Genomic DNA, 16,735 nt, shown 5'->3' on the forward strand with positions numbered 1-16,735 from the left:
TCTCCTCATATGATTTTTTTTTTATCCTGTATTCATTTTTTCATACACTCTCTCAAAAGTGATGTAAGTGCTAGTGTATTTCCTGCCCATCAGAGATTTAATCCAGGTGATGTCGCGGCAGACAGCACCATAACCCCAAATCTCTTTCAGGAGGAGAAAACAGTGACACGTGAAATGCCTTAAAGGAAAACTTACAGATCTTTTCACTTTTTACTTTGGAAAATCAAGCAACTTCTCTGGTTCTTGAGCATCAGAATCATATATTTTCTTAGGGGGAATGAAGCCGTGGTTTAGGGCTTCTAAGGTATTACATTTTAAGTAGAGAAATGACAACGGACACTGATCTGTAGCCCAGATCTCCCAGCTGATGATTGTCAGGTTGTCCAGATGCAGAGGCCGTAGGGTGGCGCAGCCCAGAGGGCACCACGTTTCCCCAGCGGCTTTCTCAGACCCTTCCCACTAGCCCTGCTGCCCATGGGTGTACTTAATGGTATTTTTTAAAATAGCAATATGTCTAAAGCTCACTATGACTCTGCGAAGTAAGCGAATTAGTGACAGGGTCAGCTACCTTCAGTCAGGATTTCTGCAGCCAAATGCACCTTCTTTAGTTGGAGGGGTCTGTTTCTCAGAAATCAGAGAAGCATCGAGTCCTTCGGAAAGTGCATCAGAGAACGCTCCCCAGTGGTCAGCATCTGACTGGGCCCAGTCAAGCGCAGCAGATCAGCCCCACAGCTACTTAGCAGCTGCTCCGGGAAACGCCGGGGCATGTGGCAGCCCCTTCTCCTGGAGGCTCTCGTCCCCCCAGGAGGAGGTTCAGTGGTCTCTGGGAGGTGTCACGCGGAGTTGATGCCAGAGATCAGTTGCGAGCTTGGAGCAAGCCAGGGGCAAACCAGTGGCTTCCTTCTCCTGTCTTCTGTCCCCCTCCCTTCTTTCATTGTTCTTTAAAATTCTGTTCTTGGGCAGCCCCGGTGGCTCAGTGGTTTAGCGCCGCCTTCAGCCCGGGGCCTGATCCTGGAGACCCGGGATCGAGTCCCACGTCAGGCTCCCTGCATGGGGCCTGCTTCTCCCTCTGCCTGTGTCTCTGCCTCTCTCTCTCTCTCTCTCTCTGTGTCATAAATAAAATAAAAATAAATCTTAAAAAAAATAAAATTCCGTTCTTGTTTTTTTTTTTTTTTTTAAAAGCTCTTTAGATTATTAAAGGTGACCGATGTTTGCTTCTCCTCCTTCTCTATTACCTTTTTCTCTCCCCTCTCCTGCTCTCCCCCTCCGGCTCTGTCCGAGCCGCTCACCGCCACGGAGGCCACCACGGAGGCCACCACGCGACACGCGAGCTCCGGGGCTCCGCGTGGCCGCCCGCTGCAGGGAGCTCCCGGGGCCTCCGCTCCCCGCTGCTGGGACGGTGGGCAGGCGCCGTGCTGAGCCCCGGGCTTCTTCCTTTACCTCATACTTCGGGAAAGAATCCCTGCTATGCCGTAGTAGTTCCGAGGTTTAGGTAGCGTGAGCAAATGTAGCTCCAAACAGAGTCAAGGCAAGTGTAGTCTGTTTTTAAAAATGCGCTTTATTCTACTCGGCCACCAAGATAAAAGTCCTCTGCGCCGCCTCTCCTGCTCTGGCCCAGCTCCCTTCTGGAGCCTCTGTGGCTCCTGCCCGAGGCTCTGCCTCCAGCCTTTCCGTATTCCAAGAGCTCGTGGTCCCTCTGTTGGCCACACCTTACCTCCTGAGATGCACAGCGCCCCTCGGCCCCGGGGCCAGGCCCCGGGGGACACTGCAGGAAGCCCCCCCGGAGTGTCTCTGGACAGTAGGGCCAATGAAGATGCTCACCGCGGGCCCAGGGTCTGAGCCGCATCAGGGATGAAACTGCTCTCCCAGCAGGTCCTGATCCTTCAGTTTTGTATCGGTTCATTTCCTTCTCCCCTTCTCCGGCTGTCATTGTCTCACGCGTGACATCTGTCTTCTTCGCTGCCCCCCGCCCCCCCGCCCGCCTAAAGCAGTCGCCTTGAGGCCTCTCACTCACTTTGTGTTCCTGTTTGATGAGAAGAGCCACTAACGTGGGTGGCGTGTATCCACTTGAAGGCCCTTTGTCCATTGCTGTAGATCTCATGCCACCCTGCTGGCATTTTCTGTATCATCCCATTGTCATCTGAGTGACTTGGGTCAGAAATACGAGGTTTGTTTGCATGTCTCCTTATGTAATCATCGCTGAGGGCACTCTGCATTTTGAGATTCAAATAAAATTACTTTATCACCCCTAATCCTACTTAATACAGTAGGGAACTCAGTGTCACTGACTGCATATCAGGGAATCCTAAAGAGCTGTTTTCCTCTCTGCTTCACGTCTTCAATATATGATGTACCTCTTCCCACGTGGTATAGTTGTTGATTCTTTTCTTCCCCAAACACCGTTAACACAAGGTTGAAGAGAGCTTTACTCAGGTAGAGGTAGTCATAAAATTCATGCTACCAGCACATTTTCCTGATTTTTGTTTCCTGCAGGAGCTTAACATCTTGTCATGGCCCTAGGCCAGAAGGGAAAACCCCTTTTTTTTTTCCCAATTGACTTGTCCCTTTACCTCCAATCTCCCAAATTACTGCTTTTTTTTTTAACTCAGAAAATTATAGGTATTTTTATTTAATCCTGTCCCAGCCCACTGTCCCTAAAGTTTATAAAGAAAAATACCCATTAATGTAAGAATCTAAAACATTTTTTTTTCCCTGGGGAGGAATTTGACTGACATCCCTTAATTTAGTTTATGTTGTTCAAATTATATATTTATGTTTTTCTAATTCTACTGATGTCTTTATCACACTCACATTACTCACAGTAACTCACAGAACTCTCATTAACAGGGACAAAAGCCGTATCAGATCTAGTGGAAGTATTAATTATATAAGTATAAGTAGGTAAAAATACTACCCCTGGAATTTGCTAAATCCAGTTTTTCAGTCTTGAGCCCTTTGCATCCAATATTTCCAACCCTTATCCAAGGGAGGGAAGGAGAGAGAGATGTTTTCTCTATGGTCAGTGTGCCACCCATGTTTTTGATGTAGTGTTTTCAGTTCTCCTTGGTAGAAACCAATCTTCTCTATACTTTTGTCCACTTTCTTTAGATGTCTCTTGCTCTTAGAGCCTTAGGCCACCAATCTATCCCTTAGCCTTTGAAATGTGCATTTTTCTTGTTCCTGTTCCTGCTGGGTTCTTCTGTATAATAATATTTTTAATTAAAATATATTATATATACATAAAAGTATAAAAAATAATAAGGCACTCATGTAACAGTTATAATGTGAGCAAAGTTAACAATTTGCTTTATTTTTATCTGGTCTTTTTGTTGTTGTTGAAGAAATATGATGTTGAGGATAGCCTTTTGCCTTCTCCTCCCTATTTTATTCCCCTTTATCCCTCCCAGAAGTAACCAGCATCCTGAAGTTGATATTTATCTTTGCTCTATGTGATTTTATGGTTTGATTGCATGTTTGTGTAGCCACTGCAGCAGAGAGGGTTATTTTGTGCATTTGGAGTTCATTTTCTGACTCTGCCCTCCTTGTGCAATCTTGGTCTTATAAACCTTGTTTCTTACTCTCTGGTCCCTTCATGGAAAAGAAAGCAAGGGAAAGCTGAAGGCGCCCTGACCTTTCCTGCTTCCTTCTTCCTCCTTGACCCTTTCCTTTGGTGACTTTATACCCTATTCTTACATGCTCTGCACCATCGGGCTCTACTTACAGCCTCTTTTTTCTTCCTTTATTCTCGGTGCCCCAGTGTTCAATATCTCCGGCTTCTATTTTTGCTCTTGGAGATTAACAGGCTCAGTTTTTCTCTGCCCTAATTTGGAAACAGGTAAGATAATGTTACTGAAAACCTGAGAGAGAAATGCAGTTTAATTACTTTCCAGTATAGAAACACTCCTGAGAGAAGAGGAGATGGAATGAGCTATATGTCTTGGAGAATCTGACCCTTTCTAGTATCAGATATGAATCACGTATAATTAGCATTTGTCATCTAAATGTAGTGCTGAAGGCATTTGCCATTAGGGTAATAGCAATCTTTTACACAATCAATTTGCTTAACAAAATTCTATTTAACCTCTTAGATACTGGCAATATCTCATTTTATGGTCTGTATGCAACAGAGATTTTTGTATTTCTCCTCCACACATTCATAGCAAAGTTTGCTGTAAACAGATCTTTTCTTTCTTTCACATAAAGTATTTTATTTACTTACCATGTGAGATGGATTGGGATGGCACTCCTCAGGCCTGTAACGAATGATCATAGCAGATATTCAGGGCTCAAGGAGTTTACACTTTTGGTGGGAAGACATATTTATTCAGATCCTCTGGGGTGAGGATATTTATTCACATACTACTAGGGAAACACTGAGGGTAAGGAGAGGAAGGTAGAGGAGGGATAGCGGTACCAAACTTCCATGGCCTATATAAGGAACTACTTTGGGGGGAATGTGATAGACCAACTAAATTCTTGATTGTATGTTTGTCCAGTGTTTGAGGGAATGAGAGTTTAGAGATGAACTCTATCTAGTTTGGCCATCACAAATCTGAATTTTGTCTTCAGGTAACAATTACATTTCTGTTTCCAACAGATGTTTCCATGTCACACATTTTATTAGCCCTACCTGACCTTCTAAATCCAAATAAAGCACAAACGAGCTAAGAATAAGAATGGGACAGAATCACCTAAAATCTTTATCAGGTGTGATCAGAGTATATCTTTGGCCTAAATACACTCTTGAGGGCGCATGCTGATACTATTCTTGGTTTCCTTTCCCAGTCCATGTTCTGGAATATAACTTAGGTCCTCTACCAGTTTCTTTCCATTTGCAAGCCCCGTGTTTGTTTCTTGGCATGGAACCCAGAATTCTCTACCCAGGCCTGCCATTGTCTTTTTCTAATGCTTCAGTTGTAAATAATAACACATGAAATACCTTACTCTGTGCTCACAGAAGAAGTGTCATTATAATGAAAAGTGGAATTTTTGTGGCATCTTTTAAACCTGATAGTTTCCATTTTATCATTAAGCTGCCTCTTGGCTCACTTTCTTCCCTTATCATTTACTATTTAGGTATGCAAATGACATTTTTCTATTGTATTGTACTGGTAAATACTACGAATTCACATTTTTCTAGAAAATGAGCCTCTCAGAGCCCAGAACATTAGGCCTACATTTACAGATTAAGGCTTATTTATCAATTTATTTTCATTTTTAAAAATTTATACTTTCAAGTTTTAGTAAAAAATAAATAAATAAATAAATAAATAAATAAATAAATAAATAAATAAATAAAAAAAACAGACTTCTTCAGAGTAGTTGGTCCTGGAGGATCCTGAGGGGCCTAATAAGAATACTGGTGTCCCGTCTGTTTCTAGATTGAGGGTTTTAGCTGCAAATGAATTTAAAATGGTTCTAAGAATGAAGCGTTCGATCTTTTAGTAAATGTTAGCAGTTTGAAGATCTGCAGAGAGACAGCTTGCCGTCCTTTAAATTTTCCCAAGTGACACTACATCTCTTATGCTTCAGAAACTAGAAATTGAGGCAATAAGATCAAACACAGAGATTCTGTTCAAAAGCCAGTAGTGTTTAGGAAAGTTTGGTATTGTCTGTGACACAGCCTGATAAATGTGCTATCTGATATATTTTCCCTTCTTCGTGGAGGGGAAATAACATGTAAATGCTTGAGAGTCCAGGGAGTGTGATGCAAAGAAAAAACATTCTTAGGAATCAGGAGCTAGCGAGGTTCTTCCATAGTTCCCCACAAACTTTGGTTAATAATGACTTTTTGTCCCTTTTCTGTTTGATAGTTTCTTCATCAAAACTGGGACTTAACTGCTCTTTTTAGTACCACTAGCTTCTCTTGTGGTAATTCTAGTGAAACCTCCAATAGAGGCTCCACGTTGTGCTGGCAGCAATTTTACACGCACCATCTTGTTTAATTGTCAACCTATTAAGCGACAGTAGCTCCACTACATCAGCATCTCTGGGCAGATCTCTGGTTGCAGCTGCCTGTGCAGAGGCATGGCTCCCCAGGGGCCACACTGCACATTGAGGCCCTCCCGTCACGGACATTCTCCCAGGAGATGGGGAATAATAAATGGATCATGTTCTGAAACTTTCATGTAGCTGCTGGGATTATTTTCAGTTATTCCCTTTGTCCTCTTATTAAATAATACATGTTATGTGGTGGATGAAATGGTGCTCAGAGAAAGCTTTGTTATAGATCCTACTTATTGAAATAAAACATTTTCCTCTCTTTGTTGGCCCTCTTTTCCCCCATTGTTTGAACTTGCTCATACATCAAAAAAACCCTGCAACACTTGATTTAAAAAATACCATCTTAAACAAACCACCTTGGCATGTCCTCATGCCAGTTTTAAGAGCCAAGCTATTGAAATGTGAAGGGGAAGAAGGTGTTTCATAGACATTTAATAGGTACCTAGCAATGATTTAGAGTTTACGATTGATCCAGTGTCAATGCAGCCTTGTATGTTGCAGAGTCCCTTTGCCCTCTTCCCTGGGTTTTTACCCGTGCATACGTAATGTAACTGTTGGCAAGAGATATTTTGCAGGGAAATGTTATTCCCTGAAAAGATATCCCTTCCTCCCTTTACCTAAAACCCTGGCTCGGAAATCACTTCGATTTGTCGTGTGTTGAACCTTTTCATTGCCTATAGTGCTTTGCTTTTTCCTCAGTGATACAAATGAAGTTGACATACCACCCAACACCCGAGTTGGCACCAAACGCTATATGCCTCCGGAAGTGTTGGATGAGAGCTTAAACAGAAATCACTTTCAGTCTTACATTATGGCCGACATGTATAGTTTTGGACTCATCCTCTGGGAGGTCGCTAGGAGATGTGTATCCGGAGGTAAGTAACCATGATACTGTGGGATCTACTACAGATCCTTGCTTCCTGATCAGAAATCAGTGTCCACAACATCAGATTTTCTTTTATTTTCTACCTTATTTCTGTTGATGCAATCACAGTCCTCCCAGGAAACAGTATTTAACAACTTAGAATTATCTTTGCTTCCTTCTGGCTGCTTCTCACCAACCTGCTGGGCCCTATCCCCAGCTCTGATGCCCCACTCACTGTGGCTTCCTCTCTGCAGATTAAGATAGAGCCAGAATTGTGGGGTGAGATACCCATTCTTTACCCTCTGCTCCACTTGACTTTCTGTATTTCTTCTTCACAAGTAGTTTGAAACATCAGGTGTTTTTTTTTTTTTTTTTTTCAAAAGGAAATGAAAGCATCAAGAATATTACCACTGGTCATGATAATTTTCTTGCAAACAAGGATTTCCTAGTAAGACTACATCAGAAGATATTAAATATTCAGAGGCATTATTATTGCTCATAGTATTTGTTTACTGCTGCATCATCTGTCTTTAAATAGATGCCAACAGTTTTTAGGTGAGAAGCTGAATCTTAGGCCTTCAGCGTCAAGTACCCTGTTTATGGTTATACTCATGGCAGTGCTTGGCTAGAACCCACACTGCTGCTGCTGCTGCTGTTTATCATGGCCAGTTTAAACTCACTTTTGTGAAATATTGAGCTTGCCCAAGGTTCTGAAAGCTTAGCGACTGCATTCTTGGACCTGCCATTTATTATCCATGAACCTCTGACAAGTTACTCAGCTTTGTTCTAATTCTTAAGAAGGAGGTGGATTAAAGAGAATTAAAACTTCCTGGTACATAAATAGCATTCAGTATATCTTAGCTCTTACTTAAAATTTTCATTTTGGTTGGTAGAGGCTTAACTTATATTTAGATTCATACTTATATAGGGAGGAGAGACAGTTAATCAACAGGAATTTATACTCAGATCATGCTGCAATGACACAATGCCTTCTAATCACTTGGGGAACTCTGAGCCTATTCTAAGCTTAATTTAAAATAGAACACATTTCCTCTAAAGTGAGAGAACTCCAAAAGGAAAGTTAACATGAGAAATGTTTCCTAACCAGATAGCGAATAAATCTTCCATCATCTATGAAGAAGAAAAGAGCTAACCAAGATATAAATTAACTAATTGTGCCTTGTTTCATGTTTTGTCAAGAGGGAATGAGCCTAGTTTTGAATAATATGCTCACTTACACTCATGATAAGTGTATAGCAGTTGAAGGAGTAGTGGAGTGCAAGATTACTTTTCTGATTATGTTTTCCTGAACACCTAAAGCAAATAGGGCCACAAGATACCTATATTTGGAAAGCCTGCAGGTCAGAATACAGGAGAAATGATTCTTCACTCAAAAACAAGCCAACCTCAGACACACACACACACACACACACACACACACACACACAGGATTTGAGAGGTACTAAGGTGTTGCCTTATCTCCTTATGAGATTGGTATGTGTTTGTCAGAGATGTTAGAGTCCCAGCTCTGCCCCATACCAACTGTATGGCCTTGGACAAGTGAGTGAATCCTTCAGAACCAGGTTTTCTCATCTGGATAACATGGATAATAATGCTGTCTCAGAAACATGTTTATAAGAATTTAGTAAGATAAGTTGTACAGTACACTTACCGCCTTGCCTGGTATGTACCAGGCTCCTAACAAGCAAGTGTGGTTTCTCTTTCCAGAAAGGCAAAACACACAAAATTCTATTCTCCAACATATTCCTTTATGAAGATGTTGGAAGTTTTGGGCTTGTCTTTCTAGTCTAGGTACTTTTGGATGAAGTAGTTACATCTGGATGTAGATCTTCTAAACTTTGAGGGAAAAAAAAAAAAGGATTCCTGAGGTTTCAGACAACAATTAAATGGCAGCCACTATGGGAATTTTGATAACTTAATGCATAATAAGGAGAAAGAAGTAAGGTCTATAGTTTAGTGATAGATTTTGATTAATTCAGAACTTTATGTGATTGGCTCTGTGTCTGTTGTAATGTATACACCCACCCCACCATGATATATCAATTTAGCCAGGTAATGGCACCAACAGTAGGCACTGAGGAAAATATGAGAGGAATAAATTAGACATGGTCCTTGCTCTCCAGGTGTCTCCAGAGCTGTTGTCTTGAGAATTAGAAAGGGAGGAAGAACTCAAATGAAGTGAGCATCCCCCATGGGTTAGGCCCTGTGCCTTTAGTATCTCCTATAGAATCGGTACACAATGGAAGGAACTATTAACATAGATACATATAATTATGCCCTGTGGTCTCATGAGAGACAGAACAATGGTGAGTGGGAATGGTCTGAAGAAACTTTTCAGCCTTCTGGTCCTTTATATATGGGATTGAGTTTGCAAGAAAGGGTGTAATATAGACTCCAGATTTTGTCAGAGTAAACCCCAGCGAATTTAATGATGTGCTGGATAAAATCTGCCAACTTGGTAGTATCATCTTGTTCAGATAAGAAGCAATAACATTTCTATAATAGATGATTTTGGATAGGGAAGAAAGGTGCTCCAGAGAGATTGTTCAGAGTGGCATTCTATTAGGACAGATGCTGCTTATAATTATTGTGAGGAGTAGGGATCCCTGGGTGGCGCAGCGGTTTGGCGCCTGCCTTTGGCCCAGGGCGCGATCCTGGAGATCCGGGATCGAGTCCCATGTCGGGCTCCCGGTGCATGGAGCCTGCTTCTCCCTCTGCCTGTGTCTCTGCCTCTCTCTCTCTCACTGTGTGCCTATCATGAATAAATAAAAAAATTAAAAAAAAAATTATTGTGAGGAGTAAATCAGATAGGGTTGCAAAGAAGATCTAAGCAGGCTACTTTTCCAAAGGACAAAAGGAATAAGGTAGAATAGATACTAGGGAAAATGAGATGGAGTTTGTCATGATAAGGGCCATTTTCCTAAGATGACATAGACTTGTATCTCAACCTTTCTTTCAACAATACCTATTTTTTTGGGGTGGGGGGGATGCCTGTGTGGCTTAGCTGTTGAGCGTCTGCCTTCGGCTCAGGGTGTGACCTGGGGTCCCGGGATCGAGTCCCACATCGGGCACCCTGCATGGAAACTGCTTCTCCCTCTGCCTGTGTCTCTGCCTCTCTGTGTCTCTCATGATTAAATAAATAAAATCTTTTTTTTTAAAAAAAACTATTTTTTCTAATAATAATGTATTATTTGTAGAAAGTTTGGTGAAATACAGAAAATTTAATGAAGAAAATGGTAAAAGTCAGACAGCTCTTGCACCTAAAAAAATCATAGTTAATATTTTTAGGTGTGTAAAATTTTAAAAATTTTATTTTATTTTATTTTATTTTTATTTTTTTTTTTTTTAATTTTAAAAATTTTAAATGTGGAAAGATGCATTCTTATGATTAAGCAGGAAAAAATGTAAATCTCACATTTTGTTCAAGTAGGATACACTGCCAAATTTATTATGAGATTCATAATCTCATATTGCAGTAATAGAAACAGTCACATATTATGCAGTATGAGTTTGGGATGTGTCTGCCAAATTTGCATTGAGATTTAATGTAGATTTTTTTTTAAAATTTGGCATACAACACGTTTTATAAAATTGGAAATAAATTTGAGATACTTGTTTTACTTAGCTTTGGGAAATTAGAAAAAAGGTTTGAAAACCTGTAATAATATGTTTCATCAGGTTTTCTATTTATATTTTTAATTAGATTAAGTGACATTTGGGCATATTTTTTTTCAAGACTTTATTTTGCAGTTTCCTAGCCTGAGCTTGAGTACTGATAGAACTTTTCTTTGAGAATAGTTTGTGTATTAGACTTTTATTTCCACCTCACAGAAAATATCGATAGTAATAATAATTTAAAAACAACCCCTATTTTCAGGTATAGTCGAAGAATACCAGCTTCCCTATCATGACCTAGTGCCCAGTGATCCTTCTTATGAGGACATGAGAGAGATCGTTTGCATCAAAAAGCTACGTCCCTCGTTCCCCAACCGATGGAGTAGTGATGAGGTAAGCTTTGACCTAACCATGTGGCTATGGCCAATTTCTAAACAGACTTTACGCTCTTTGCCAAGATTCCAGATATTCATTACAGTAATCCTCCTCCTTTGTTTTGATGGTGGTGGTAATGGAGCTTCCCTGCAGTCGTTGATATGGTGCTAAGTGTAATATGTTAATTTGTCTCTTCCTTTTTTCCAATTTGAGTTTGCTACTTCTAAAGTATATTGGGTGGGTTACCACTTAGCCTGTACAATAGGTAACACTGTTTCATTTATTTGTGATGTCCTGACGTTTGCATAAAGGATATTATTTCTCTGTGTGTGTCTTTAAAGCATCGTGAATTTTCTCCATGACAGACCAGCATCCAACATTCTCTCATCTCGATGAGAGAAAAGATAGGCATCTGCAGAATCCAGTTTTCTTTACATAGAAGGGAGAGGGGTATAGTTGAGCTGCCTGACTGTGCCATGGATCTTTGTGAATAGGGATGATGGGATGTGCTTTGAAGAAATCCATATTCAGCCTGGCTCTAAGGGTACAGAGGTGAAACCTAAACTGAAAAGGGGCTGTTCAGAAGGAAGAAATGAGTTGGGGCAGGGGATTACCTTTCTTGTCTCATCTCCACCTCCGCATCCTGCCCGTCCATCCTCCTAGCTTGCAAACTCACCAAGTCCTGGAGGGCTCTGGCACGCTGGGACATTCAGAGATGAATTTGAAGCGTCCCAGGATAAAAAACAAACCCCCCAAAACCCACCTCATCAAACATGTGCCAGAGCCAATGCAAACAAGTGGAAAGAGCACCGTTGATAAGCTAATTCTTTAATGTTAAATGCATTTAAAAATAACCTTTGGTTCATTGGTTTTGTGTCTCGTTAACTGAAATGCTAAATAATGCATATGTTTTTCCAATGAGCTATGCAGAAAACTTTGTGAGATGCTGGAATTATATTATTTTGAAGGTGGTTATGGGCATTGGTATTACTCAGAATCCCTTCACTGAGGATTTCTAATGAAGTGAAATTGTGCTCTTCCACAGGAAGACCAATAATTGATGTAGCACAGGAGAACACAGGAGAAAGTTTTAGCGAGGCTGTGCACAGGTCATTAATCTTGTTAAATGGTACCGTGCGATGCTATTATTGTAGAAGACAGCTGTGATTTAGGAATAACCATGTTTGTTTGAATAGTATGGAATTAGATAAAAGATTTAAGCTTATCAAATGTTATAAACAATGTAGGAGTGTGGAGTGGAATACAGACTCCCTGGGTATTTTTGTATTTGTTTAATACCGACTTCAAAGACACTCTTCTGCAATCAGCAAAAGCCACCTGCTTGCTACTGTCATAAGGAAGACATGAAAATCTGTTTTAGTCATTTAGGATTTGCATTAAAAAAGAATTTTTATGGAATTTTATCTGCATGGTTTTAGGAGTCTCTTTTAAAAATATATTCGAACTTCAGAGATCCCATGCTAGCAGCCATGTATCTCCAGCAGCAACCGTGTAGATAATCCATTTCTCTAGTGTAACTCTGTTTTCCATTCCCTTCCCACAGTGTCTGAGGCAGATGGGAAAACTCATGATGGAATGCTGGGCTCACAATCCTGCATCAAGACTGACAGCCCTGCGTGTTAAGAAAACACTAGCCAAGATGTCCGAGTCCCAGGACATTAAACTCTAATGTGAGGGGAAGAAACACGCATCTCTGGAGAAAGCCAGTAGATACTCTCCTGTTTGTGGGAAGAGCAAAAGATGTTCCAGAAGCATCCACAGTATAAGCCTTGAATACCATCCTGCTTCCTAGTGGGTTCAGCCTCACCTCTCAGGGAGCAGCCTGGACAAAGAGAAGTTTCCAGAGACACGTTCTCATCGTGTCTGTCTGTAGGAGGGAGGAAACGCTTGGGTAACTTGTTCGTGATACATGATGCATGTTGCTTTCTAAGAAAGCCCTGTATTTTGGGATTGCCTTTTTTTTTTTTTCCAAAAGATACTTTAATTTTGCCAAAATAGAACAAATAATGTAGATGTTTTAAGGTTTATACTATTATAGTTTAAATGATGACAACAAAAGTTCTTTCCAGAAATTCTGCTGGAAGGTAAATTTTAAAATATCTTTTTCCATTAGTAAAATTTTGTTGCACTCTGCAAACCAAAAGACAGTCTGTGAAGTTGGAGCACACAGAGTGGAACTCATCTGAGAGTCTCCCCGCTTCTGCCTCCCCAGACCACTTTGGCCAGCCCTGCATTTAGGGGCCGCCACAGCAATGTGAATGCACCTGGGTACAAATACCACCTGTCTGGGATCACATTTTGGGATTCCTTCAGGTAACCTTTTGTAGCTTCAGACGATATGGAACAAATGAAGGTTTTATGTGACTCTGTTAGAAGTAGTAAGTGTCGATGGTATTCTTCAGAACCACTTTGTGTTTCTGATTCTTTTAAGGCATTTCTGTCATGGTGAAATTCTTTCCTTTTCATTAAACACAGACAAAGGTGTTTTTATGTGCGGAGAATTGACCCATGCATGTTTTTGATCTCTCAAATGAAAGGATCAATAGTAAATAAAATTGCCATCAGTTGTGTTGAAAACAAGGCCCTTTAAAATAGAGATCATTTGCTCCTGTGTCGTAAGAAAAATGGCAGTAGGATAGAGGATGAGGTTAGGGGTGCAAATGGCCTGTTTCTTATATATGCAGAAGAGCCAGTCTCAGAAGCACTGAGGAGAAGGTATGCATACCTTATTTTGTATAGATAAGGACAGTTTCTTTTGGTAATTGTCTGTCTCTTTTGTGTCTGAGTGAAGAGGAGAGAAAGCATGCCAGGTTAATTTAACTAAATTTTAATTTGAAAATATAAGTATAACCTCCAGGTGGGACAGCAGAAGGAGCTAGTGGAGGCCACAAAATCTTATGGCTGCTGTGATTTATTATTCTAAAATAGATATGGATGGAGCATGTACATCTTAAATGATAATTTCACATCTTAGAGGAGTGCTGACTCAATTTAGTTTATTCTCGTGATGTTCAGTTCACTTTTTAATTTATTTATTTTTTTCTTCTCTGTGGCACTTGTGCAAAACATCTCCTCACCTACCCAATTCTGTGGGGTTTTAACTTTGAGAAACGTGAGTCAAATCATTGACAGAGCCAATATTCCTTAGCAACAGGAACATAAAGCTCAAGACTGTGCACACCCCTCTCAACTGTATTCATTATATTTCCTTACTTTATTTCTTCTGTTTCTTAGTAATTCTGTAGTGTTTAGGAAGAATTGGGAAGTACTTCTCCTTGGTCTTTTTAAAAACGACGTTCCTTCCAGAATACTCCAGGGGGCGGTGTTTTATAACACATTTTCACCACTTGGTGCCTGAAGGATGAAGGGGTTTTGAAAATATGACAGCTGAAAAATGAGAAAATATTCTCCTTACTTCTGAAGGAGGCTTGCAGCTGGTGGCTTGTTCATCCTGAAAACATCTTAGAGCACAGAGTGGCTGTGAGCTGTGTGCACGGTTTGGGAGAACAGAAGGAGAACCGATGTTGTCCATTCTAAGCATTTACTTCCTAGTGCTTCATAGCTGTATTTTTTGTTTGTAACAAGGAAAGATTTTTCTCAACCCTTGAAAAAGGAACAAAATACCTGTTTTTCAAAGATCAAAAACAGCTGTTTTCAAATATACCTGTAATCAGAACACTGCAGATTTTTCTTAACCCTTGAAAAGGAACAAAATTTCTGTTTTTCAAAGATCAAAAACAGGTGTTTCCAAATATACACGTAATCAAATCACCTGAAAAGCAGTGTAAACAAACGTTCATTTCCCTTGTGTCCAATGGTATTCTCTGTGATAGCTTAGCAGGGAATATGTGCGTAGAACTACGTGTGATAATCACCTGAGCCATGGACAGAAGTTTCAGTGCCTCTAATTAGATAATCTACAAACAAATAAGTAAACATAGACACCAGTTAAGTGGGAACGTGTTTGTGTTCCTTGGTTTTCCCTAAATTTAAGAGAGGTTGGGCTTGCTTACCACTTTGATAAAAATTTGTGTTCTTTTTAGTAAATTTTTATGTAGAGATAACTTCAAATCAGAATATCTTGTGGGGAGGTGATGATTTGAAAATAAACTAGAGTTTTAGAGAGGTGTTGGTTCCAATGAAGGAAGAATGGGAAGAAATTAAAATAGTGTCCAAATTTCTTCTATATTTTTAGTTGTTTTGGAAAAATCTGTAGCTTACTTTCTAATTCTCAATCTGATTTACCATGAACATTTAAAAATCATTCTTGAGATATTAAAAAAGATCCACCTAGTTATTAGTCTTTCAATGAGGTAGAAATTTATTTATGAGTAGAGTTTTCTCTGTATTTTACCCAAATCCTCCTTACATAAGGAATACTAAACTGCTTTTAAAAGATACGACCTACTCACTTCCAAATAATCCTTGTCGGTTTTTAAATTTTTAGTAGCTCAGAAGTGAATTTTAATTTTTTGTTTTGTCTTTCAATAGGATAAGGGGGAACCTGGAAGTTAATGTAGTCAATGGCTTCCTTTCAGGACTATTTCCAAGACTTAAGATTTTCTCCTAATCACTCCCTCCCGTTCAAGGGAATCCGAGAATATCAGTCGTCAGCTAATATAAGTTGTGTCTGCTAAGATGTTCAGGTCTATAGTTTATGTATGTGTGTATATATTATATAAGTATATATGTATATATAAATATTATGTTCAGTTTGGGGTCTGGCACAACTCCATTATGTGGATTAGAGATAAACTATTATGGATGATAAAGTACTAAATGAAACATAATATTTATTTATGAAAGTGTGTAGTTGGTTAAGTCACAAGTGACAGTGCTATGAACCTTGTGTATGAGGAGACAGGCCTCTGACCTCCCACACAGCACCGTTCAGAGGTCACTCGTGACCGTTCTTTTTATTCTTAAAACATAAAGCTTCTTAGAAAACATGCCGAGATTTTATTTACAGGGAACCCTTCGACACATTTCGATTGTTGTGTGGTCAGGTATAGGAAATACTCAATAATGACAGAATTTCATGCTCCTAAGAGTCATGCATATTCATTCAAAGTGACGGTGCTTTATGTTGTTGGTCTGTTCTGGTTCTTCTGTTTGTGAGCGGAAAGGCACTGAAAGGAGCCTAATTTTTAAACTTGAATAGTCCTGGAGTTGTATCTCCATAGAAAACCCAGTCACATAGCAGTGGGAATGAAAGAAGTGGTATCAGAAGTGATTTAATTTAGCAATTATGATTCCTCTTGTAAAACAAAACAAAAAACAATGCCATATTTTTTTGGAGAAAAATTGGCAATATATAAGGGGTTTTGTTGTCTTGTCTGTTTCAAAAGAAGATTCATTTGTGTTCTTTTGGGGAACCAGTGCCTTATTGAATTTGTATATACTGTAATTATTCAGGACTAGGGAACAAACAATTGTATTTGTTACAAATTGTATATGGCTTTGTTTTAACATTCCCCGAAATAAAACGGTTTCTTTCTCCCCCTGGAAAGAACATGTCTGTTATCTTATAGTAGCGCCTTTCTCCCCGTCATTGAAAATTTCCCATTTGTAACCAGCAGGAAGGCAGTCATGAAAGGGAGCGGTACAGGTAAGTTTGTATGTTTGGTGGTGGGAGAGCAAGAGAAATAGCCTGGTGGCTTCTCATTTCGCTGTAGTTAGGAGGCACAGCTGTCTTGAGAGTGAGAGGAAAGGCAGGGAAGTCAGTGGTCTGAGAGAAGGGACACAGAGGGTTGTGGGTGGTGCCGAGGGCCTGGTTCGCTGATGAGACCAACTGTGTGGCCAAGAGTATGGCCTGTGTGGAGCCCGTGTGGAGCC

General features: G+C 40.1%; 1 protein-coding gene across 12 annotated transcripts in view; it reads left to right on the forward strand.

The window, feature by feature from the left end:
• Positions 1-16,412, forward strand: part of BMPR1B (bone morphogenetic protein receptor type 1B) — a 394,237-nt gene extending 377,825 nt beyond the window's left edge. For all 12 annotated transcript variants that reach the window (XM_049104973.1, XM_025424270.3, XM_025424260.3 and 9 more), the window contains 3 exons: positions 6,703-6,878; positions 10,767-10,897; positions 12,444-16,412. In XM_049104973.1, the coding sequence (XP_048960930.1) occupies positions 6,703-6,878; positions 10,767-10,897; positions 12,444-12,569 (433 nt within the window). In that variant the 3' untranslated portion in view covers positions 12,570-16,412. The remainder of the gene's footprint in view (positions 1-6,702; positions 6,879-10,766; positions 10,898-12,443) is intronic.
• Positions 16,413-16,735: the final 323 nt, after the last annotated feature.

The sequence above is a fragment of the Canis lupus genome, chromosome 32 (genome assembly GCF_003254725.2).
Source record: "Canis lupus dingo isolate Sandy chromosome 32, ASM325472v2, whole genome shotgun sequence".
NCBI classification, from domain to species: domain Eukaryota; kingdom Metazoa; phylum Chordata; class Mammalia; order Carnivora; family Canidae; genus Canis; species Canis lupus.